Here is a 24,072-nt window from a genome sequence, read left to right as displayed (position 1 = left end):
ATATTTAAAAAATAAAATAGTTTAAAAATTTTAGAAAAAAAACAAATATAAGAACCAATACCCAAGTCCTGGCTCTTTATGCCATGATCGCTAAGAACAAGCTGCCTCCAGGTCTTCCCCTAGCCCTCTGTGCCCTTGGTGCCCTGGTAGCCACTATTTCTGAGGCTTTTCCAATTGGCTCTCTCCTTTTCCCTCTGCTGGAGATGAAATCCAGAGCCTTGCACATTCTGGGAGCATGCGCCTCACCTTTGACTCTTGTAAACACCATGGCAAAGCAGTCCCCTCAGCGGATGCCATTGTCCGAGATGCTGGTATAATGGGATCCGATCTTTAAGGCTGCCTTGCAGTGGTGGCCATCCCTAGCCCAGAGTGACCAATCCCACCCACGAGGAGACAAGAAGCACAGATCCTGGAAGGCCAGACACATGATAGTTCGAACAACAGCATTTTATCACAGTAATCATTCCAGAGGGATGGCTGCCATCCCAAGGGTTGCGAGACTGGTGTCCGGGCTCTGGTGATGTTTCTAACGGATGGGGAGCGATCACTGTGGCACTGCAGGAGAAATGAGAGATGGATGAGGCTGAAGGAGGTGGGCTGCCCCACATCTCTACCTAAGACCCTGGAGCAAGAGAGTTCCCATCCAGCGACTGTCCCTGAACCTGTGGAGTCACTATGGTCATCTCTCTCCCTCAGCAGAACTGCATGTAGCCCCAGCTGTTCTTGAACTCAAGCAGCTGAGGATGTCCTTGAACTCTTGATCCTTCTGCTTCCACCTCCCAAGAGCTGGGATAACAGGCATGCACGACTATGCCTGGTTTACAGAGTGCTGAGGACTGAATCCAGGCTTTATGCTAGATAAGCAATCTACCCATAAGCCACTTCTCTAGCCCCACATCTTTTTTCTTTTCTTTGTTCTGAGAAAGGGTCTCATGGCATCTGACTTTCCATTGTTGTTATGGCTGGCCTCGAGTTCTTGATGCCTTTGCTTCAAGCACCTCAAAATGAGGGCTACAATTGTACTTTGCCATGCCTGGCCCTTTTATTTTGTAGTTTTGTTTTTAAATGTATTCTATGTGTGTTTGCCTGCTTGAGTTTATGTGCACCATGTGCGTGCAGGAGCCCATGGCTCCATGGAGCCCCTGGAACTGGAGCCTGCAAATGGTGGTAAGCCACCCTGTCAGTACTGAGAACTGAACTCAGGACCTCTGGAAGAGCAGCCAGCGCTCTCAACCCCTGAGCCATCTTTCCAGCCCTTATTTTTTTATTTTATTTTATACTATTTTGACAAGATCATACTATGTAACTCAGGCTGACTTAGAAGTTGGCTTCTAACAGCAGAGGTTGGCTTCAAATGCACAATTCTCCTGCCTCAGCTTCCTGAGTGCGGAAATGACAGTTTGATGTCATTTTAAATGCTAAATGGGGGCGGAGTGTTCCAAGAAACTACCAGCTGTCAGAAGTTAGCATGAATCTGCAGCGGGGATACTTAGTCACCCACAAAGAAGACTGCAGGATAGACAGTGGATCAGCCTGAATCCAGAATGCAGCCGCTGGGCAGGGAGGGGAGGTCCTCCTAAGAACCCCTCCTTGAGGGGCTGAAGTCCCTGTCTCCTAAACTGTCACAGGGCCAGGGTTAGCATTGTCAACTGTCTCCAGATGAAGCAGGGACGGACTTTGCTAATCTGTGCCCTGGGACCTGAGCTGCCTCCTTCAGCAGTGTCTTGTGGACTTAGGCCACTGAAGGTGAGGGAGAGGTTTCCCGGAGGATGATCAGCTTGTGCCTGGGCCCAGCATGGGCATGAAATGAGCTCACTGCTGTGGGTGCTTTGGCTTAGGATAGGTAAACATGCTTTTGTTAAAATTCCAAGTTGGGGGTTTTAGCTTGTCCACACCTGTTAAGTGTCTCATGCGGAACGTGGTCTTTGCCAGGTGAAATTAGTTGAATCCTGAGGACTTTGAGGGGGATAATATGACAGCCCAGAGGAAAAAGGCACGGCTGCTTGGAGGAGGACTGCCTGCTGCTGGTTCATCCTGCTGCTGCATTTGCTGTTTGCTGATTTGCTGGTTCCCTGGACTTCTGGATTTCTAGATGACTGACATTAGTTTTTCCCCCAAAAGAATTCTGTGACCCTACCCAGCAGGAAGTAGCAGAGAGAACTCCGCCCCTGTCCGCACTAACTTTCTTTCCCTTTCACCCAGTGTTGAGGGGTTGGTAGGGAGGTAGAAGCATTTAGTAACCCTAAATAAAGGTTTGTTTAAAAAAAAAATCAAGGTCAACAGGTCACTGTGGCCCCAAAAGGCATAGAATGGCTGGAACACAATTCAGATGAAAATGGGAGGGCCCAGACTGGAGTTAGGGACAGGACTGAGACACAGAACACTGAATTCCAGGCTGAAGAGACTGTGGTAGTGGTGGGTCTGAGGAGTGGGGGAAGGGCATCGCAACTCTGATCCAGAGGCAAAGGGCAGGAGGAGGCTTGACAGAGGATTTGAGAGGCAGACGTTGAAGCGTTAGCAGGGATTGGTACCCTCCAGCCCACTGCCTTTGCGTGTGGGTCCCCTTCTTGCCTGGGGCATCTGGGTAGGTTAGCCAAGGGCCCTGGATGAGGGTCAGTCAGCGTGGCACCCCCCTCACCTCGGACATCCAGCTTGCACTCAGCCAGGGCCTCCCCCAATTCATTGAAGGCACGGCAGGAGTAGGTCCCTGCATCGAAGGGCGAAGGACGGCGAATGTTCAGCGTCAGGATGCCCTGGTAGTTGGTTATGAGGAATTTGGGATCTTCATGGATTTCCATCTTATTCTTCATCCACACCACCTTCGGCTAGGGAAGGGAGCCAGAGAGGAAGCTGATTTAGAGAGGTGCCCTGGGTAGAAGCCATGCCACTACCTGGCTGGGTGGTTTCAAATAGTTACTTTACAAGCTAACCCCCGGTTTCTTCTGTTCAAACAAATACATGATGCCTAGTGCACAGAAGAGACAGGGGCTTCCTTCTTAGAATAAAGATTGCTCCACAGGGACCCCAGTGTGGCTGCCAGTCACCTCCTAGGCAAGAATGTCTACTGTCTCAGAACTGCCTATGTCTCTGTCATGCTTCTCATCATTCACAGTTTTGTATTATCTGTGAAATGTTAGATCAATGTCCTTCTTCCCCCAACACAAAGAAACTTCTTTGTCCCATTTGTGAAGCACAAAGTCAAGGAAAATATTTGTGGGATGAATCAGGTAACACAGCAAATGGAATGAATGAATGAATGAAAGCTGAGATAAAAAAAAAAAACAACAATGAATAGATTGGCACATGGTTAAATGAAATGGTGGACAGATTTCTGGATGAATGAGTATGCCCAGGTCTGGTGCACACCTATAATCCCCCACTCAGGAGGTGGATGAGAAGGACCTTGAGTTCAAGGCCATCCTAGGCTACATGAACCCTTGTCAAAGAAAAAAAAATGGCTCTGTGGTTAAAAGCGCTTGCTGCTTTTGCAGAGGACATGGGTTCAGTCCTCAGCACCATGTCAGATAGCCCATAACTGCCTATAATTCCAGCTCCAGGGAATCCAGCACCCTCTTTCGGCCTACAGGAGTACTGCACACACAAGGTGCACAGACAAATAAAAAGAGCTTAAGATTTTAAAGAAAAGATTTAAAAAAACAAAAACAAAAACAAACTCATGACTGGGTGGCTCAGGAAAACTTCAGAGAGCTGTGAAGGTGTAGACATCCCCCAAAGGTTTCTCAGGGAGGTGGGCTTCATGGATTAGCTATGCCTGGCAGTCACGAGGTAGAGAAAGGCAGGAAGGTCAGAATCGCCCGAGACTTGGCTTCTTCGTGAGGAGACTGCGGGAAGGAACTGCCGGAATGGTGGGCCTGGGGGTCCTGTGCTGCAGAAGGCGTCGGGGGAGCCCCCCGTGGTACCTTCGGGTGGCCTCTGACGGCACAGTTGAGGGCTGCGGAATAGCCTGCCACCACTACCCGGTCTATGAGCGGGGTCAGGAACTTGGGGGCTGTTCGGAAATCATGCTCCTTGTATTCCAGTGGTTTCAAGGTGATTCCTGGAGAATGAAGGACACCCATGACGTGAGTCCCACCCCCGCCTCAGCCAGGGGCCAGCAGCCAGGAGTTAGAGCTCAAGGCCGGGTAGCGGGGCCCTGCACCTGTCTTGAGGATGCGAGCTGTGTTCTTGGAGACACCAGGGGAGTCACTGAGGCCACAGATGTTCTCGCTGAAGACGCGGAAGTAGTACTCATTACCCACGATGAGGTCGGACACCGTGCAGCTGGTGGGGCGATTGTGTTCGTAGACATTGAACCACTCCTGGGATGGGGGGAGGGAGGACCGGGGAAGGCAAGCGCGTGGAGGGCACATGGGTACAGACGTTAGGAGGGGCAGTGCGCACCAAACAGCCCGTCTTTAGCCAGCGCACACGCTCCCAAGCACCCAGTCTCCTAGCCTCACCTGCTCAGCTGTGAGCTAGAAAACGCAGCTCTGCTCTGGCAAGGCCGCACGCGTTGCCCCCGCCCCCAAGGCCCCCCGTCCCCTCACCATGGTCTTCTTGTCAGCCTTCTGGACAAAGTAGCCTGTGATCTCACTGTTCCCGTCGTCCTTGGGCGGCTGCCACTCCACCAGGGCGTTGGTGCCCCACACCTCCTTCACCATCACATTCTCTGCTGGCCCTGCCTTTTCTGGGAGGAAGGCTGGGGGTCACACACCACCGAGGGGCCCTGATGCCTGCCTCTGCCCCTCCCTTTTTCTCCTGGGTTTTTTGTTGTTATTTTTTGTTATTGTTGTTGTTGTTTTCCCCTCTTTGGCAGTCTTGATATCCCATTATATAACCCGTTATATAGACATTAAACTGCTCTTGCTACCACTACCCCCGAATGCTGTCCACCACCACGCTGTTTACCCCGTGCCGGGCATGGGTCCTAGGGTCTGGTGTGTTAGGCAAACACAGTGCCAACGCAGCCCCTGCCCCAGCTTTCACTCTTCCTGTTTCAGACCTGTCCTCCTTCCCACTGGCAGCGTTCCTCCCCTCTTCCCATCCCAGCCTCTCCCCTATTCTGACTCCCCTCACCTCCCACTACTTTCTGGCCTCCTCACCCACTCCTAACCCTGCCCATCCCCCCAGGCTCCAGCCTCGCACCCACGACCCTGATGCGTATGGTGGCAGTGTCCTTCATGTTCTCAATCTGCACGCTCAGCTCATACTCTCCGGAGTCAGAGCGAGCCGCCTGGCGCACGAAGAACACAGTATCGAAGTCGCTGGTGCGCACATTCACACGGGAGCTATCCACGGGAGCCCCACCCTTTGTCCACACCACCTGAGGCCGGGGCTTGCCCTGGGTGAGGGAACAAAGTCAGGTGAGTGGCCTCTCAGGGCCTGAGGGCCTGGCTACATCACTGTCCCTGATGATATCCTGGATTTGTACTTAACCCTGATCCAGGCCCTGATCCCCACCAAACTCTGGCCATGGCTCTGTTTGACCCCAACCCTATCTCTGACCTCCATTCTGACCCCAGTCTTAGCCATGACCCTGGCTCTGACCTTAGCACAAACAATGGTACTACTGGCCCTGAGCCTATAACAGTCCACAGATGCACCCACAGCTCTAACCCTGTCCCAGCCCCATCAGTAACCCTAAGCCTGACCCCAGCTCCTACCCTGGCCTAACACTGATCCCAGTTCCAGTACCTGGAAGGGGATGACGAGGTTCAGGGCCTCCCCAACTTTTCGAATGTAAGTCTGCCGCAGATGACGGGGGAGGCGGATCTTAGGCTGCTCTGAGGGGTTGAACAGAGGGGGTTGGTGTTGGCCTGGGAGCCACTAGAGCGCGCTGACACCATCTGAAGGCCCCTCAGTGAGAGACGCTGAGCAGAGCCTCAGGAGTGCTGAGTCGGGGACCGGGTGTCACTCACCCACAATCTCTCTGATCGTGACCGGCTGAAGGAGGGTGGCTGGTTCACTGCGCCCCGCAATGTTGACCCCAACAACCCGGAAGAGGATCCTAGCTCCAGTTGGGAGGTCCTTGACAGTGAAGCCACACCGTTCCACAGGCTCCTTGTTAGCTGAGACCCATTCCTCAGCTGGGAAGAGGAGTCACATGTGGGCCTGGGCCTTTCTTGGGCCTCTGCACTGCTCCCCTCACTGTCCCCCAGCAAATAGCCCCCTACAGTGATGACTCACTGAGCACAAGCTTAATGGCAGCAGCACTGGCCAGGCATCCCTGAGGATGAAGACAGACACCTGCCTCAACACTGGGGCCCCGTTTCAAGGGTGAGAAAATTGGGGCCAGGTGGCTTAAGAAGCTATCTGAAGTCACACACACGGCTCAAGCATGAAACGGTGCAGGAGTGGCAGGGTAGGAGGATGGGGTACTGGCCAGCTGGGAATGTAGAAAGGAATGCTGGGAAGGGAGGGGACAAGAAGCTGGTGGGGGACATTTTCACTTCCCTGTGTTGCAGGAGATGGTGGTCACAGTCGCAGGTCAAGGTAAAGGTTCTGAATCGTAGAGGCCAAGGCCGCACAGCCACAGGTAGGGCAGGCAAGGCTTCAGCTGCTAGATTACTGATAAGACTGGAGACAGTGCCAGCGTGGTGTGCTGACTGTCAGACAATTGGTGCATGAAAGATGACACAGGGCTGTGAACCCCACAGCAGGCCGTGTGTGTGTGTGTGTGTGTGTGTGTGCGTGTGTGTGTGTGTGTGTGCGCGTGCGCACAGGGAGAGAGCACACCAGTATGCATATGTACACACACGGGTGAGTGAATAAATATCTGAGTTTGAGTGCATGGCCTTAAGCAATGTGTCTGCACTGGTGTGAGTGTGCATGCCAATGTGCTTCCTGAATATGTGTGTGAGTATTGAGCATGAATATAAAAGTGCCTTGAGTGTGAAAGTGTGTGTGTTTGGGGGTGCAGCAGAGGTGGAGATGGGGTAACGGAGATGACAGTTACGCAGACATAGTTGAGAAGGAAGAATATTAGAACCAGAGAGAAGAGGAAGGAAAGGAGGAGGAAAGAAGAGAGTGGGAAGGAGGTAGAGGAAGATGCAAGAGAGGGAGAAACAGATAAGGAGCCATTGCTGCATAGAGATGGACAGAGGGCGAGAGGACATGCTGACCTGAGGGTCCAGCCCATCCCAGGCACTGCGCCAGCCCCATGCCACTCCCAAGTCCACGCCCCGGCTCAACCAGGGCCAAGTGGCACTCACAGCCCTCCAGGCAGTACTCCACCAGGTAGCCATCAATGCCGCCAGCACCAATCCGATCTGGAGGCCTCCACTTAAGTGTGGTGGTGGTGTCAGTGACGTCCTCCACCGTGAGGTGCAGGGGTGCACTCGTGGGGGCTGCAGGGATCCAGAGAGAGGAGCAGGGAGGAGGTAAAACAGCAACCAGAACAAAACAAAAATCTGTGTTGGTGCACATCCAGCCCGGGGGGGGGGGTAGGTGGATTTCTGTGAGTTCAAGGCCAGCTTGGTCTATATATCATGTTCCAGACCAGCTAAGACTACACAGAGAGGACAGCAAGGACCTGTTTCAAAAAGATCCCCCCCCCAAAAAAAAGGGTGGTGTGCTAGGCTTTAACTCAGAGGCTAACACCTGCCTAGTTTCCTCCAGTGAGGAGCTGTAGGTGTGGCTCAGTGGTGGAGCGCTTGCGCACGCGCGCGCACACACACACACACACACACACACACACACACACACATACACACACACACAAACCCAAGCTCTGTAGCTCTGCAGATCAAGGAGTTGAATGTGGGGCAGAGTGGGTGGAAGAAACGGATGGGGACAGAGAGGCCATTATACCAATGGGCATGAAGGGCTTGGTGTTCATGCTGGGCTGTGACACTCCAATGGCATTGACAGCAAAGACCCGCATCTCATACAGGACACCCTCGATCATCTTTGTGGACTCATAGGTTGTTTCAGTGAAGACCTCAAAGTTGAGCTTCATCCAGCGGTGGGAGCCTTTCTTCTTCCGCTCCATCAAGTACCCTGTGGTTTTCCCCAAGGAAAAGGGTTTGGGGAGTCACGGTGAGGTCTAGAGTCATAGTCAGGGTAGGAAGGATACATAGAAAGGATCATAGAACCCCCATCAGGTTGACTCTTGGCATCACAGAACCTTCTGAGGCTGCCATTCACCAAGCTAAAATGAGACGTATTTCCAGATCAATAAGCAACAAAGGGCTGGGCAGTGGTAGTGCACCTTTAATCTCAGCACTCCGGAGGCACAGGCAGGTGTGTCTCCAGGTTTGAGGCCAGGCTGATCTACAGAGTGAGTTCTAGGACAGCCAGGGGCCTCACAGAGAAACCTTATCTTGGAAAAAAAAAAGGGGGGGGTGAAGGATAGGGGCTGCAGGTGCCGCTTGGTCGTTAATGCTGCATAAATACATCCTGAGTTTGGATCCTCAGCACTCACCAGAAAAAAAAAAAAAAAAAACAGAAACCCAAAGATGGAAACTTGGCTGAGCATGGTGGTGGTGCTTCCAGCCCCTGGGAGCAGAGTCAAGCTGATACCCACGAGTCTGAACCCAGTCTGGTCTACAAAGTGAATTCCAGGCCAGATAGAACTACACAGTAAGACTCTGTCTCAAAAAGGTGAAAGGGGGAGGGCTAGGGTAAGCAAGGCGGTGATGGCGGATCTCTGTTTGAGGCCACCCTGGTCTACAGAGTGAGTTCCAGGACAGCCAAGGCTACACAAAGAAATCCTGTCTCAAAAAAAAAAAAAAAAGAAAAGAAAAGAAAAGAAAAGGTGGGGTAGGAGCGGCAGGTGTGGTTCAGTCTTTAGAGCCACATAAAAGCTGGGTTGCTCACGTGAACTTGTAATTTCAGTGCTGAACCCAGAAGGTTCGCTGGGCTCTCCAGCCAGCCGGTCGAGCCTAATAGCAAGCTCCAGGCTCAGCGGAAGCCCTACCTCAAAAACTAAGGTGAGGTGAAGGATGACATCCAGTGTGGGACTTGGCCTCCACATGCATATGTCCACACAAAGCAAGAAAAACCGTGGGATCCCAGGTCCCAGGAGAACTGTTTCCAGGGGAGACACACAGGAAGCTAGAGACTACAGTGAAAGCTCAATCTGAAGTTAGGGAACACGGGAGTCACAGGATGCTAACCAGTCACCGGCTGTCCTCCGTCATACTTGGGTGGCTCCCAGACCAGAATGGCCCAGTCTTCTCCAACTGAGGTGACACGGACGGCCTCTGGAGGATCAGGAACGTCTGGTGGGGTGAGGGACAATGAGAGAGTCAGGGACAGCCCTGAGGCCTCAGCGGGCCACTCCATGCTTCATCCCCCTTTGCTCCTCTGCTTACCCACAACCCGCAGGAAAATGGAGGCCACATCCTCGCCCACGGGATTGGTGACCTTGATGGTGTAGCGGCCTTCATCTGCCCGTTCAGCACTCTCGATCACAAAGCTGCTGCAGTCTGGCCTCTGCTCAATGTGCACCCTGCCCTCTGTGAGTGTGAACACCTGGACACGGCCGCCCAACGGCCAGGCTTTCGTCACTTTCACAGACCCTCAAAATCTTGCAGTGACCTCTCTATGGCCACATGTATGTGAGTTCTGGACTCAGGGGTCTCACCCTGACATTCCCCCTCCATCCTTCTTATCCACCACACACACACCCACCTTCACTAAACACACGTCTTGTTCCCAAGAGTCACAATTTATCTGTATACACTGAGCCTGATGCTCCTTTTTCTTTTTCTTTTTCTTTTTCTTTTTCTTTTTCTTTTTCTTTTTCTTTTTCTTTTTCTTTTTCTTTCTAAAACAGGGTCTCTTGTAATCTAGACTGGCATTGAACTTCCTGTTTTGCCAAAGATGATCTTAAACTCCTGTTCCTTCTGCCTCCACCTCCCAGTTGCAGAGATGACAGGAGTGAGCCACCCCGTCCGATCTGTGCAGTTCTGGGGGTAAAATCTAGAGCCCCTTGCCTAGAATCCTCCAGTGAGGGGCTGGGGTGTGGCTCAGGGGTGGAGCTCCTGCCTAGAATCACACCCACTCTGCTTCATGCCTCCTCTTGGTCTTTCTTAAAGCCACCTGGAAGTCAAATTTCTTCCAGGAAGAAGTTTGATTGCTCCCGGCTAAACATGCTCTCACAAATTCCCATAGCTCCTGCTCTTTGCCTCCATATCTCAATCTCAGACATCTGGGGAAGCAACTGTGTGGGCTTGTTTCACCTCCCCCAAAGGAAGAAGGCACAGAGCCAGGGCTGCATCTGATGAGGGTGGCACCTTGAGTGGCTGGCTGAGGGGAAGAGTGGATAAACACGGAACCATGCTGGCATGTTCCAGACTTGCCAGAAGTTCCAATGCTTCTACAGCTCCGAGAAATCTACCCAAAGACCCATGTCCTAAAAGGCTTGTCGTACATATTACTAGGAGGAGGTGGAGCCTTTAAGTGATGGGACGAAAGCCGGACAGTAAGCCTTTAATCTCAGCACTCAGGAAGGAGTAGGGGGATCTCTGTAAGTTCAAGGACAGCCTGGTGTACTGAGTGAGTTCCAGGACAGTCAGGGCTACACAGAGAAAACCTGTCTCAAGAAACCAAAAAAAAAAAAAAAAAAAAAAAGTGATGGGGTCTAACAGGAGGACATCCCATCATTGGTAGGGGGTGCCATTAAAGGGGACATTGAGACCCCAGCCTCTTCCTCTCGGTGTGCCCCAACCATTCTGAGGTAAGCATCTTACTCCACAGTGTACTCCCCTCCACAGCACTCGGCCTGACCACAGAGCTAAGCAGAGGAACACTGACAAGGAGCTGACACCAAGAACGTACAGATAGAGAGATGATAGATAGATAGATAGATAGATAGATAGATAGATAGATAGATAGATAGAGAACCTAGCTCTGGTATTGGTTACATTAGTTGAAAGTTGTCTAACACGAGGAGAGGTGAAAACCTGACTTTACTGGGATCCAGAATAGACAGAGCAAAGCAGCGTTTTGATGGAAGGGTGAATAAATGGTAGATGGATGGGTTGAACTTTTGGGGGGACGGATGGATGAATGGGGGCACGGAAGCACAGACAGGTAAATGAATGGATAGAGGAGTGGGTCGATTGCAGAGGAACGGATGGATTATAGATGAGAGCTGGGCCGCTGGGTGCTGGTGGCTGGGTTGTGTAGAGGTAGATTACAGACAATGGATGGTGGCAGTGGATGGAGGGAGGGTAGATATGTGGGTGGACGGGATGTGAATATATGGATTTATGGGTGGCTGTGAGGATGAATGGATGGATGGGTGACTATGTAGATGGATGGGTGATGTGTGTACGGATGAGTGGATAAGTGAACGGGTGGGCAGGTGGGTGAGCAGTGGGATGGGGAGCTGATGACTGAGTGGTGGATGGGTAGTGGGTTGATAGCTGAATGAGTGGTGGATGAAGAGATAGATGAACTGGCCAGTCTTGACTAACTAGCTGATGAAAAGATGAATGGATGGAGAAAAGGTCATATGTTGGGCCCATGCCTTGTGCAGACCAACACAATCTGCAATCTTCAGAACAGCCCCACACAAAAGGAAGACTTGTCTTCATTTCATGGAATATGAAACTAAAGCTCAGAGAGGGAAAGCCACCTGCCTGAAGCATCTTAGCAGAGCCAGAGGGAGAGGGACCAGGGGCAGAAGCCTACCTCATCGCCCTTCAGCCAGGTGGCAGTGGGAGGTGGCTCCCCGGTGATAGCCACATCCAGCCGCAGCTTGTTTCCAGCCACCACGACGATTGAGTTGTCGGAGGTCTTCCCTGAGCAATCCAGGTGGATCTTCGGGGGCTCTACAGGCACAAAGAAAGCACTGGGGACCTGGCTTCCCAATACCATCGTAAGGGCCCCAGGAAGCATCATTCCAAGGCCAGATCCCAGCCTCCTCCCGCAGACTCAGGCTCCTCCCTCAGATCCAGGAGTGTAGACTTCAGCCTCCTCCCTGAGACTCGGGGGTAAAGACCCAAGGCTCCTTCCTCAGGTGTGAGTTATAGCGGGCCACACTGGCCCTTACCTTGCTTGGGTACGTATTCCACTTTGATTTCTGGAAGGACAAGAGGATGGATGGTTAGAGCTAAACTCTCAGGTCCCTCCCTCATCTTCCCCTCATAATCGAGAGACAGAGAAACCTTTGGAAGAAAACCTGAGTCTGGGACCCTAGGGGAGGGAAAGATGCCCAAGCCACGCCTACTTCACATGGACCCTCATCTGCATGCACCATGCTCTGAACATCTCATCTGACTACCCATGGGCCCCACAGACTCTTGCTACGGCCCCCATTGTACATCTTAATCCTGCAGGGAGGCATTCTGGGATCCTGGAGGCCTGAGAGGGCCTGTCCACCTCCCTCCTCACCCAGCTCCAGTTCTCCGCCCCTAATAGAAAAGGAAGGCTGTCTCTACCCAGGAAGTTGAGCTTGGCTGAGAGGGACAGGGCATAGCCATCAGGTACAAATGTGTAGTCTCCTTCATCCTCGGGGCGGACGTCATCAATCACCAGCTTGTGGAATCTAGAAGGCAGAAAGGAGGTGGGTGGAGTCAGGCCAGATCATCCCACATACTTCTATGAACGCCAGCATGAGGAACACGTGGAGCCCAGAGGTCTACCTCATGTCATTCCTCAAGCACCATCTACGGCCTTTTCCTTAAGATTTATTTTACATGTATGTGTGTCTACCTTCACGTCTGTATGTGCACCAAGTGTGTGCAGTACCTACAGAGGACAGAGAAGGGCCCTGGATATCCTCAAGCTGGAGTTACAGATGGTTGTGAGCCATCATGTGTGTGCTGGGAATTGAACCTGAGTCCTCTGCAGCCAGTGCTCTTAATCATGAAACCTCTCTAGCCCTTCTCCTCCATTTTGAGACAGGGCCCCTTACTGGGACCTGGGTCCCATTGATTAAGCTAGGCTGTCTGTCCGGCCAACTCCAGGGATCCTCCTGTCCCTGCCTCCCCAGCGCTGGGATAATGGGCACACACCACCATGCCCAGCTTTGTATATGGGTGCTGGGAACTGAACTCAAGTCCTCACGTTTCCCCAGCCACTGTTTTTATTTATTGTTTTGTGACTTTAAATGCCAGTTCCTGGTTGTGTGGCTTTGGGCAAGCTACCAAGCCTCTGTGTGCCTCAGTTTCCTCATCTGTAAGCAGAGGTAATGATGCTATCTCAGAGCTGTGAAACAGCTCCAATGGTGCTGGCACTCAGGAAGTTTCCTGTCAGCATCCAGGCTGGCTGCCCTCATCATCAATGCCACCAGCAGCTACAGTTCCTTATGAAAAGCAAACAGCTCTCATGAGGAAGCCTGGAGCAGAGTCATGGCTGTCAGGCATTCAGCGGATGAGCAGTATTTTTCTCAGGTGCTCACACACCGCCGACTGAATTCCAACCTCTTGTTTTCCTCTGTCTTCCAAATATGGCCCTAGTGGACCCCTGCCTGCACCATGCCTTTGCAGTAAGACCTTGACGGGTCAGCCAGCTCCATAGACTCAGATTAGAGCAAGAACAATCCAAGGATTCACACAACACACCATCAATGCCGCCTGCGCCTCACCTGCCCACGTGGGAGATGGTGATCCTCTTGCTGGGTCGTACCTCCACCCCGTTCTTGTACCACTTGCCTGTCACCTTCTCGTCAGACACTTCACACTTGAACACGGCCTGTTCTGTGGCCTTCACTGTCAGGTCCGCAATGTCCTGCAGGACTTCCAGTTGCTTCTCTGGGTAAGAAGGAGAAGGGTGGGCACCTGACTGCTCCAATCAGGCCACACATGCTAACAAACACCCACTGTGTGCTGAATGCTGTTCTGGGGATGTAAGGATGAGTGAGCCTCAAACTACCTTCTGCGCTTGGAGGGCCACATGCCAGTGGGACAGTAAATAAGACAACTATGACTAGAAGTGAGATGGCCTGAGAATGGCAGGGGAAATGAGAGCCCCCTAGGAAGAGTGTATGCAAAGGCCCTGAGGAGGGCTGGGGGCGTGCCCAGAGCCACCACCTATAGTCTCCCAGTGAAAAGTTGGGGTATAGCTCAGTGGTAGAACTCTTTGCTAACACACCCTGATAAGATGCAATTTATTTTCCCAGTATTTTACTCAGAAGATGTTGACCCACAGAAGCCCTGGGTAAAGAGAGCTGAATGAATATATACATATATATATGTGTGTGTGTGTGTGTGTGTGTGTGTGTGTGTGTGTGTGTGCGTGCGTGTGTGTGTGTGTGTGTGTGCGTGTGTGTGTGAATAACATATAGATATAGATATTCATGTTTGTAACCTTCCCTCCCTCCTTCCTTTTCTCTTTCTCTCCCCTGCACAGTAGTATCCTCTGAGAACTGATCTTGGTAGCCCGTTCCTTTGTTTAATGGAAAAACTTATTTATTTGGAATAAATAAGTTTTTCCATATAGCTTATGGAAAACTTATTTATTTGACCATAAATGACATAGTTTTTTTTGGTGAGGGTTTTTTGTTTTGTCTTACTTTTCTTTTCTGTAGAGATGTAGACTTACAGTACATAAAATCCTATGAACACTTCACTGGCCCACCTTCTCCCAGGGGTGCCATTTGGGACATTCACAGGGTTGGGTCATGCCAACCAGAACACAGACCTCGGGGTTGTGTGTGGTAATGGGGTGGGCAAATGCGAATGCAGAAGGAAGCGTGGCTACTGCGCCAGTCTGAACACAAGGTGGAGAGTCTGGCCGTGTCTGGTCTGGAGCCTCAGCACTCTCATCCAGCCCTCCGAGAAGAAGCCATACCTTCCACGATGAGTTCAGCCTCACACTGGCCACCATTGGTTATGACCTGATACCGGCCCCCGTCCTCCTGGGCCACATCAGAGTAGATGAGGATGTGCCGCTTCCCGTCCTTCTTGAAGCGGTAGCGCGCCTTGTAGGAGTCCTCCCGTGTGAGCTCCACACCATCTTTCATCCTGGGTGGAGGGAAGATGGCTCAGTGGTCTCAAGGTGCAATGGTGGATCACAGATAGACCAGGCATGGGTGGGCATACGGCTAACTTAGATGGGGAATGCGTGGTGGAGGGAAAGGGATGGGTGGGTGAGTGAATGCTACAAGGACGGCTGGATAATGATGGGTTGGATGATGACAGGTGAATGGCTGGATGATTCAATGGAAAGGAGGTTGGGTAGGAAGATGGATGAAGAAATGAATAAAAGGAGATACGAACAGAAAAATATATCGATGATGGATGGAAAGAGGAAAGGAATAGAGGGATGATGGATGGATAGATGAGTGGATGACAATGATGGGTAGATAATGGGTGAGTGAAGGGATGATGGATGGATAGGTGAAGGTATAAAGGAAAGATGGACTGACGATGGTGGAAGGGTGATGGGGGAATGGATTCTAGAAGGGTGTGTGGATAACTCATGGGAGGAGGATGGTGGATAGAATGATGGTGGGTGGAGAATAGAAAAATGGATGCATAGAGGGATGATAGATGGGTGATGGGTGGATGGTGGATGGATGAGAGAGTGATAGACAGGTGGATAACAGACACAGACTCATAGATGGATCCAAGGACAAATGACTGGCTGATAGATGAATATTCACTACAACAGGAGGGATGGGGAAATGATCCCGAAGAGAATGGGACAAGAGAGGTCAGTTCTAGAAAAATAAGGGTAAGAGTAAAGGGATAATTTTAAAAAATTAACTGAGGTCTCAGGTATCTCCTGAGCTAGGATTGGAGTCTCCCAGGGAGTCTTGTGTCTGCTAGACACCAGGACTGAGGTGAAGAGCCTAAAGGTACCTGAACTCAGCTCAAAGACCAAAGCCCAACTCACCACATCACCTGCGCACCCTCTTCAGACACCTCTACCGACATTTCCACCCGGTCACCCACAAACACCTGCTGGTCCTCCAGTGGGGTGACAATCAGGACCGGAGGCTCTGTGTAGCAGGAGAGAGGAAGCCCGCGGGTTCAGGACCCACTCACTGCCCTCCCTCCGGCCCCAGGCCCAGGCAGGAGCTGGCCCCACCTTTGACAAAGAGTTCAGTGAAGCATTTCTCGTCTTTGACCACCACCTCGTACGCAGCATCGTCCGCCAGTGTGCACTTGTTGATAGTGAGAATGCGTTTCTTCCCCACATTCTCAAACACATACCTGGCATGAGAGCACGCATTAGAGAAGACCAAAGAGAAAGATTGGGAGCCACACTTATTTCTGGGCACCCACTCCAAACCACCCTCTGTGCAGCAACGACACTGCACATACTTGCTGCTCGGCTTGATCTCCTGGCCATTCTTGAACCATTTGAGAGGGAGGTCTGGATCACTGATTTCCACCACCAGCTTGATCTTGTTGCCCCTGTCTACTTGGTAGGCTGGGTCCAACTTCTTAGTGAAGGCTAGGGATGAAGAGAGGACCACACGGTAGAGAGCAAACCAAGGGATACAGAGATGACCAGCGTCAAGGACAGGAGACCAGGGGGTAGAGAGGAGAGTTTCTTTTTGCCCTGATCATCTCTGGGGGAGCCAGGTCTTCCTCCAAGACTTTACTTTCTCCAAGATCAAGTCTGGAGATCTCCTGTAGACTGAGAGACCCTGGAGAGTGAAGTCCACCACTTGTCAGGTTAGGACCTCCAAAACTGGGACCAGGGTACATGTCCCCAATGCTGACCTGCACTCTTCTTGACCTCCACCTTGGCCTTCTTGAGCCGCTTCAGCATACCACGGAGGTCAGTGATGCCATACTGGAAGGCAATCTTCTCATACTCGCTCTTCTTGGTGGCCCCTTTCAGGAGCTCCCAAATCTCTGGGGGTATACCCAGATCATCGTCATCTTTCTTCTTCTTCTTTTCCTCCTCAACTCCTTCCCTGGGGGAGCAGGGACACCAGTGGAGAGAAGGTTAGGGTTCTCCATGGTGCACTTTGCTGTGTAACCATCCATCCATGTACCCTTTCATTTTCTATCCATCTACCCATACACTCATCTATACATACATACATACATACATACATACATACATACATACACCCATTCCTTCACCTTCATACATTCATTTATACACCCGTCCACTCATCCAGCAAATATCTTCAGTCACCTTCCTTTCTAGGCTTTTCTACCTACAGTCCCCACGGAACATCTCAACAGCCGCATCTCTTCCCTGTTCTAAACATTGATGAGGCTCCCCAGTGCCTTCAGGAGGGAGCCCCAGCCCCTCATCTTGGCAATCACCCACCTACCCACCTTTGCACCACCACCCAAGCCATCCAAGCCAGCGGCATGTTTCATCCTTAGCACTCCAGGCTCTTTCCTGCCTCCCAGAGTGCTTGGCTGCATCTAGCCTCTTGTGTCCCTTTCTATCCTACAAACCCTAGTGACATGCTTGCTTCTCTTTGAAGTATCTTTGGTCCTCCAAGACTACTTGATCTGCTCTTGCCCTGGGGTCTTATATCCTTGCAGACACTTCCTCCAACCACACCAAACTGCCTCATGTGTGTCCCTGTCTTTGGACCTGTCTTGTCTCCCCAAGGCATTGAAGGAGTCAGGCCAGGATCAAGAGGGGCTTCTGTGTTCCTCCCCCTCAGCCCAGTGCCTAGTGGGCAGGAGGACTCCCAGGAGGAACAGTGCATGACGGAAGGGATGCTTCAGGAAGGAAGTAGGAAGGGACAGACAGCAGATGTGTGGATGGACGTGGGACATGAATGTCATATTGGTATCCAGAGCAGAGGGCAAGAAGACAGATAAACAGAAGGATGGGGGGGGTGAAGAAGAGCATGGGAAGTGCATACATGGCTAGGAGGGTCAGAAACAGTTGAACAAGATTGGGTTGAACACAAGATGACCAAGATGACTGGTAGAATACCACGGAGGAATGAATCATTCAGGGGAGCTGTTGTGGGGAGCTTCAAAGGGACACATGGCAATAATATGGTGGGCACGTGAGAGAGAATTAGCGTTCTGAGGAACACTAGTAAATCGTCATAGTCTGGCTACTCTGCTGTGTATGTGTGCCTGCGTAGTCAGACTGGCGTCTCCTCCATCTCTTCTCTACCTTATGTCTTAAAATGTTTTAACTGTTTTTAGTGTCTGTGTGTGTGTGCACTCACACACTATCACATGTGTGTAGAAGTCAGAGAACAATTTTCAGATGTCCGTTCTCTCCTTTATCACATAGTTTCCAAGGACTGAATAGAGGTCATCAGGCTTGGTGACACAAACCTACTGACCCATCTCTCTAGCCCACCTTAAGTTTTGAGTCAGGGTTGGTCTCTCACTGAACCTGGAACTCACTGATTTGTCTGGGCTGGTTAGCCAGCAAACTCCAGGAATCTATCCATCCCATTTCACCAGCGGTGCGATTACAGAAGCCTGGCTCTGCACCTGGCCCTGCACGTGGGTGCCCGGGATTTGAACTCAGATCTTCATGTTTGCACAGCAAGCACTTTATTGATTGAGACATCTTAACAGCCCCAATCCAATCCCTTTTTTTTTTTTTTTTTTTTTTTTTTTGCCTACAGAATACCAATTTCACATTGATGAATTTAACAGAAAGCTATAAGGGGCTGGGTGTGTCAGTGAGCAGCGGGTAAAGAAAGGAAAAGGCTGGCTAACTAGGTGTGTTGGGGAGCAGATGTCTGGGTGGGATGTTGGGTGCTGCTGGAGGTGAGGCAAATGGCTGTAAGAAGGACCGGTAAGTGCCTTAGTGGTGGAGGGTGGATGGGTGGATTAACAAACAGGTGCCTGCGTGTAACAGCAGGAGGGCGGGTAGAGCTCGGGGAAGCTGGAGTGGATGTGGGATGCAGGTGGCTGGGCTTGAAGATAAGTGTTGGATGCCATGTGGATGGGGGATGGCGGGTAGGGGAGCAGTGACGGGTTGGTGGTAGGTTGGCGGGATGCATCGCTGGAGCAGTGAACAGGTGATGCAGGGTGAGCAGCGTGGGTGAGGTGGTGGCTCTGAGGGTGACTAGGTGGGAGACTGGCTGGGAGGTGGCTGGGAGGTGGCTGGGAGGTGGCTGGCTGGATGGCACTATTGGCAGGGCTGGGGGTGGAGGGGATGGTGGGAACCAATGAAGATATTGAAGAGACCGTTCTGGAGTAAACAGAAAACCTTGAGGCCGGCGGGATGGCTCAGTGGGCGGAGTGCTGCTGCTCAGGTGTGGGCTGGAGGGAGCTCTGCAGTTAAGTACACACACAGCTTTTCCAGAGAACCCAGATTCAGTTCCCAGCTCTGACATTAGGTAATTCACAACTACCTGGAGCTTTAGCTCTAGGGGACCCATTGCCCTCTTCTGGCCTCCACAGGTATGGCACTCATGTGCACAAACCCACAGGCATAATAAAAATAAAATGAAATGCTGGTGGGGGTTGGTGGAAAGAAGTGGACCCCTGGCCTTTGCTAGCTTCCTCTAGCCAGCCTATTGAATTCCAAGCTCAGTGAGAGGCCCTATCTCAAAAAATAATGTGGACGGCTAGGCACAGTGGCATATGCCTTTAATCCCAGCACCCGAGTGCCCAAGGCAGCAGATCTCTATGAATTTCAGGCCAGACTGGTCTATATAGCAAGCTCTAGGCAAGGCCAGCCAAAGCTATATAGTGAGACACTACCTATACATACATACATACATACATACATACATACATACATACATACAGTGGAGATAGAAAACACCAGAAATCAACCTCTGCCCCCTACAGAAACACACACACACACACTCATACACCACAGACAGAAGGAAAGAAAAAGGAAGGGAGGAAGGAAGGAAGGAAGGAAGGAAGGAAGGAAGGAAGGAAGGAAAGAAGGAAAAAAAAGGAAGGAAAAAAGGAAGGGAAGGGGAGGTTATAAAGAGAAATGAAAGGAGGAATTGGTGTTTTGGATGCTGTCCCTCTCCCATGACCTCACCTGTCCACTCTGCCAGCTAGGCCAACTCACCTCTTCTTCAACAAGCCACTGAAATCCAGCTCACCCGCATCTTCTGTCTTCCCGTCACCCCTGTAATCATTAAGAGGGAGGCGGGAACTCCACTAAGACCCATCCCAGGCTCCCCACTCCTTGTCCCCCATCTCCACCTCCCACAGAGAAACCTCCCTCAATTCTCAGTGACAGTAGGGACCTCTTCCCGGGACCTAGAGGCACTCACGAACGCTTGAAGCTCTCAAGGCTCTGTCCAGATGAGTCCTGACGGGGTGCTGGGGACAGGTCAGAGGCAGAAAGTGAGGCAAATGGAGACCAGGCTGTCCTGTCCCCAGGCACTCACAATTTGCAACTTCTTTGGGTACCCTTTCCTACATCTTTTAGGCCAGTGCACCCCTTCTTCAAGCCTAGATAGCTCTCTCTCTTTATTTCTTTTTTTTCCCTCTCTCATATGTCTGGGTGTGTGTATGTGTGAGTGTGTGTGTGTCTGAAACAAAATCTCACTATGTAGCCCTGGCTGCCTAGAGAGCACTTTGCAGCAACTCCCAGGCTCGCGCACATGGGGCTGCCATCAGGATGGTACTAGGACAACTTCTCCGCTCCCCTAGTCGCCATGTCCCCCCTAGTCGCCATGCCCAGCCCCCCAGCTGGTCCTTACTCCCAGGCCAGGGATTTCAAGCCCCACACCATAGGAACTGCAGAACCCCAGAGGCTGCAGAATCCCTGCTTGCTCCTAAACTGGCCTGGTCTGTGCACCCCATCTTAAATGCATACACCCAGAGTCTGTGAGGCAGGAGGCCCTGGCCCTCCGAGCCTTCGGCTCGCTTACGCAAACACAGACGCCTCATACGCTTTTTCATGCGCACCCCAAGTTGCTAAATACCTGTACCCCGAGTCTATACCTCCTCCTACGCAAAGCCTGGAGACCTGTCTCCCACATCCCCATTACTGAGTCTGGACCCTCTCCCCCAAGAGACTGTGACCACCCCATCTCCACACCTGCATCAAACCAGCTCAGCCTAGAACCTCCCATCCCCGCCAGCGCCCCCGGCCCGGCCCGCGCCCCCGCCAGCGCCCCCGCCAGCGCACCCTCCACATCCACGTTGAACGCGCAGCTGTCGCAGACATCCTTGGCTTTGACCTCTAGACGGTAATCCCCGCGGTCCCCTAGGACCACCTTCCCAATGTGGAGCTCGACGGTGTATACCTGGGGGCCAGGGGTGTGGGCGCTTGTGACTCAGAGTCCCCAAGTCCCCACCCCGGGGCCCGGAAGAGAGTTGTTAGCCCACCCGGTGGACCTCAGCCACTGCCCGGGGCGCCGGCTCCCTCTAGGGGGTGCCAGAGCTCTACGAGCGCCATCTGGTGGCCAGCCCCGCCTCTGGTGCTGCCAGGGTCTCACATTGCTAGCAGAATCATGGGATTCCTTGAAGGAGAAGCGGGCTCCGCTCTTGCTGTCCAGCTCCTGCCACTTCCCCTTGAACCACTTGATTGTGGGCTTTTCCGGGAGCTCCTTCCCGTTCACCTTGGCCAGAATCGCCGCGTCCTTCCCTGGAGGAGGCAGGGAATGAGAAACCCAGCTCTCCAGAAAGGACCTTGAGCCCTCCTCCCTCAGACCCCCAAGGTCCAGGCCTAGCCCTCCTTCCTCAGATCCAGAGGTCCTCCTCAATCCTCCTCCTTCAGATCCCGGGGTCCAGACTGAACCCTCCTCCCTCAGACTCGGGTTCTAGGCTGTTCCTCCCAAGTGCTCACCAGTCTCCACTGACACAGAGTCTGGCTTTTTCAGGAAGATGCCTGTGGGCTCTTCTGCAGTTGGGGATTGGTCCTCAGGTGGGGCTTCTGCTCAGGAGAAAGGATTAGGGTGTCAGCAGTGGTCTGGGGGAGGCAGAGGGCCTCTTTGGGAAGGGCTCTGGGGACAGCGAGGGTCCCTCTGCTCCAAAGACAAAGAACGTAGGATGACTTGGATTTTTATCCAGAAGGGATAAGCTGTGCTAGGCTTCCTCAGTTTCCCCATCTATGGAGCAGCGAGTTACGGTCAGAATAGTCCTGAATGGACTTTGGGGTAAAGGGCATGTGAACATGGAGACAGCCTTTGAGAACTAGGCAAGCACTGCTTGAGGCATCACTCAGAGTGACGTGCCGGCCTGGGGAAGCCAGGAAGGACCATGGCTCTGACCCGGTGTGGGGGCAGCTATGGGAAAGAGACCTGGAAAGGCAAGGACCAGAGAGAGACAGTCGGCAGAAGCCCAGCACACATCACCTTTGGGGGACTCAGCAGGTGTCTGCTTGGCAGGGGCTTCCTTTGGCGCATCCTTGCCTTTGGGGGCCTTTTTGGCCGCTGTAACACAGAAGTTAACAGTTCAGCAGGAAATGGTGATCTCCTCCCCCAGAATCCAGATTCAAACTTTCTTCCTCAGAACCAAGGGTCCGAGCCTCAAACCGTCTCCTCCAGACCTGAGATCCACACCTCTTCCCTCAGGTGGATGTAGGTGTGGTGGGGCACAGACCTTCCATTGCAGACATAAGTTGATCCCAACCCTGAGTATAGAGTGAGGTTCCCCCTCCCCTGAAGCCTCACCCCAGCCTCTGGCCACCAGCCTGACCTTTCAGGTTTGGGGTATAATTAGCCCTTCCGCTGGGCTGGAAACTGGACACTGGTGCTGACCACAGCAGTCTTCCATGTGGTGAAGGCCTCAGTCTGTGCAAGGGAGCTGGTCTCTACCTCAGCCTGGCTACTAGGCTGCCCCCAGGGGACAGCCACCTTGGGGAGGTGCCAGGGCTTGTGTGTGGTGCCCACTTCCACAAAAAAAAAAAAAAAAAACAAGCCTCAGCAAGCATATAACCACCCCTGCCCCTCAGGGAGCATGCCTAACTGCCCATGGAGAGGGACTGGGGTGCTGGGACATGGCCAGTATTGGCCAAGCAAGTGGGAGACTATGGATTCCGTCCCAGCACAGCAGGAAAGAGAAGGCCCCACCCATGGAAGAGACCCGTAATTCCCACACAAAAGCTCAGCTCTCACACCAAGGGAGTTCTCTGTTTGCACAGAAAAGTACCATTCTATGCACTTGGAGTCCGAATGTGTCCACAGAAGCACCCCATAATCTAGAAAGCCCCAATCTTCGTTCAGTGCGGAGATTCAACTACTCAAGGACGTTCTCCCACCAGAGAGGGCCCTGCCCCCAAGCCCAGCCCAGCAGTGCTCAGCAAGATGCCACAGCCCCAAGAAAGAGAGCTCCCCACCCCACCCCTCCAAAAAATTCTATTGCCAGGCAGTAGTGGCGCACACCTTTAATCACAGCACTTGGGAGGCAGAGACAGGCAGATCTCTGTGAGTTGGAGGCCTCTCCGGTCTAGGACAGCCAGAGCCAGAGATTCACAGAGAAACCCTGTCTTGAAAATACAGTGAGAGCAAGGGCGTGGGGGGGAGGGGAGAAAAGAAAAAGAAAAGGAGACCCCTAGCTTGGTGTGCTGGCACATGCGTGCTACCCAGTTCTTGGGAGATTGAGGCAGTGAGGTCAGGACTGCCCAGCCAGCTTGGGCTCCAGAGTGAGTTTGGGGCCAGCCTGGAGGGTTTGGGGTGCGGGGATGAAAGCAAGGAAAGAGGGAGGATGAGAAAGAAAACCCGAGCCCAATTTATAATTAGACAACTGAGATTTCTACCGAAATGGGTCTCCCAGTCCCTGAAGAGGGAGGGGACTCCCGACCCTACACAGACCAGAGACCTCAGCAAGCTGCACTAGGAAGGAACCCATCTGTGCACACAGAAGGGACCCCTCTTCCCCAAGCACTAAACCCACACTCTACCTAGATGTAGCTGTAGGTACAGGCAGAGGACCCCCTCCTCCCACAGTAGAGACATCACCTCGTCTACAGCCCCTCCCCACCCCCAAGAAGGTTTCTGGCCAGCCACCTGGTTTAGCCTCTGGCATGTCGGCGACCTTCTCCTGCTCCCAGGACCCGGACCGAAGTGGCGCTAGCCAGGTCCTAGCAGGGACAGGTGGGTCTCCAGGAGGAGCCCTTTATGGAGTCTCAGCACTCCCAGGAGGCAGCGCAGGGCCGCCCCACATTCCTCCCGCATGCTCTAAAGGGCGAGAAATAGCTAGCAGACAGAAGCAGAGGGATGCCAGGGCCCCGCTGGGGATGGGCTGGGGGAGCTTGGACACCTGAGTCTGTGGAGATGCAAAGGTGAAGACTGTGTGACCTCAGAAA

At 52.4% G+C, this 24,072-nt stretch overlaps 1 protein-coding gene across 1 annotated transcript; it reads right to left on the bottom strand.

Annotated features, from left to right (window-relative positions):
• Positions 1–411: 411 nt before the first annotated feature.
• On the bottom strand, positions 412–23,871 carry Mybpc2 (myosin binding protein C2). Its single transcript, XM_021634051.2, has 28 exons — positions 23,774–23,871; positions 22,121–22,198; positions 21,613–21,699; positions 21,263–21,411; positions 20,953–21,070; positions 20,090–20,138; positions 19,882–19,941; positions 16,626–16,822; positions 16,221–16,353; positions 15,985–16,109; positions 15,790–15,895; positions 14,743–14,915; positions 13,538–13,703; positions 12,390–12,496; positions 12,002–12,031; positions 11,641–11,780; positions 9,315–9,474; positions 9,117–9,221; positions 7,810–7,998; positions 7,212–7,346; positions 5,919–6,086; positions 5,695–5,783; positions 5,146–5,341; positions 4,548–4,687; positions 4,160–4,319; positions 3,921–4,057; positions 2,639–2,825; positions 412–555 (listed from the first exon to the last, which is right to left on the bottom strand). The coding sequence occupies exons 1-28, from the start codon at positions 23,790–23,792 to the stop codon at positions 545–547; spliced, it is 3,414 nt and encodes a 1,137-aa protein (XP_021489726.1). The 5' UTR covers positions 23,793–23,871; the 3' UTR covers positions 412–544.
• Between the last annotated feature and the right edge of the window lie 201 nt (positions 23,872–24,072).

The sequence above is a fragment of the Meriones unguiculatus genome, chromosome 1 (genome assembly GCF_030254825.1).
Source record: "Meriones unguiculatus strain TT.TT164.6M chromosome 1, Bangor_MerUng_6.1, whole genome shotgun sequence".
Taxonomy (NCBI): Eukaryota; Metazoa; Chordata; class Mammalia; order Rodentia; family Muridae; genus Meriones; species Meriones unguiculatus.
This window is presented reverse-complemented; position numbering and strand designations above follow the sequence as displayed.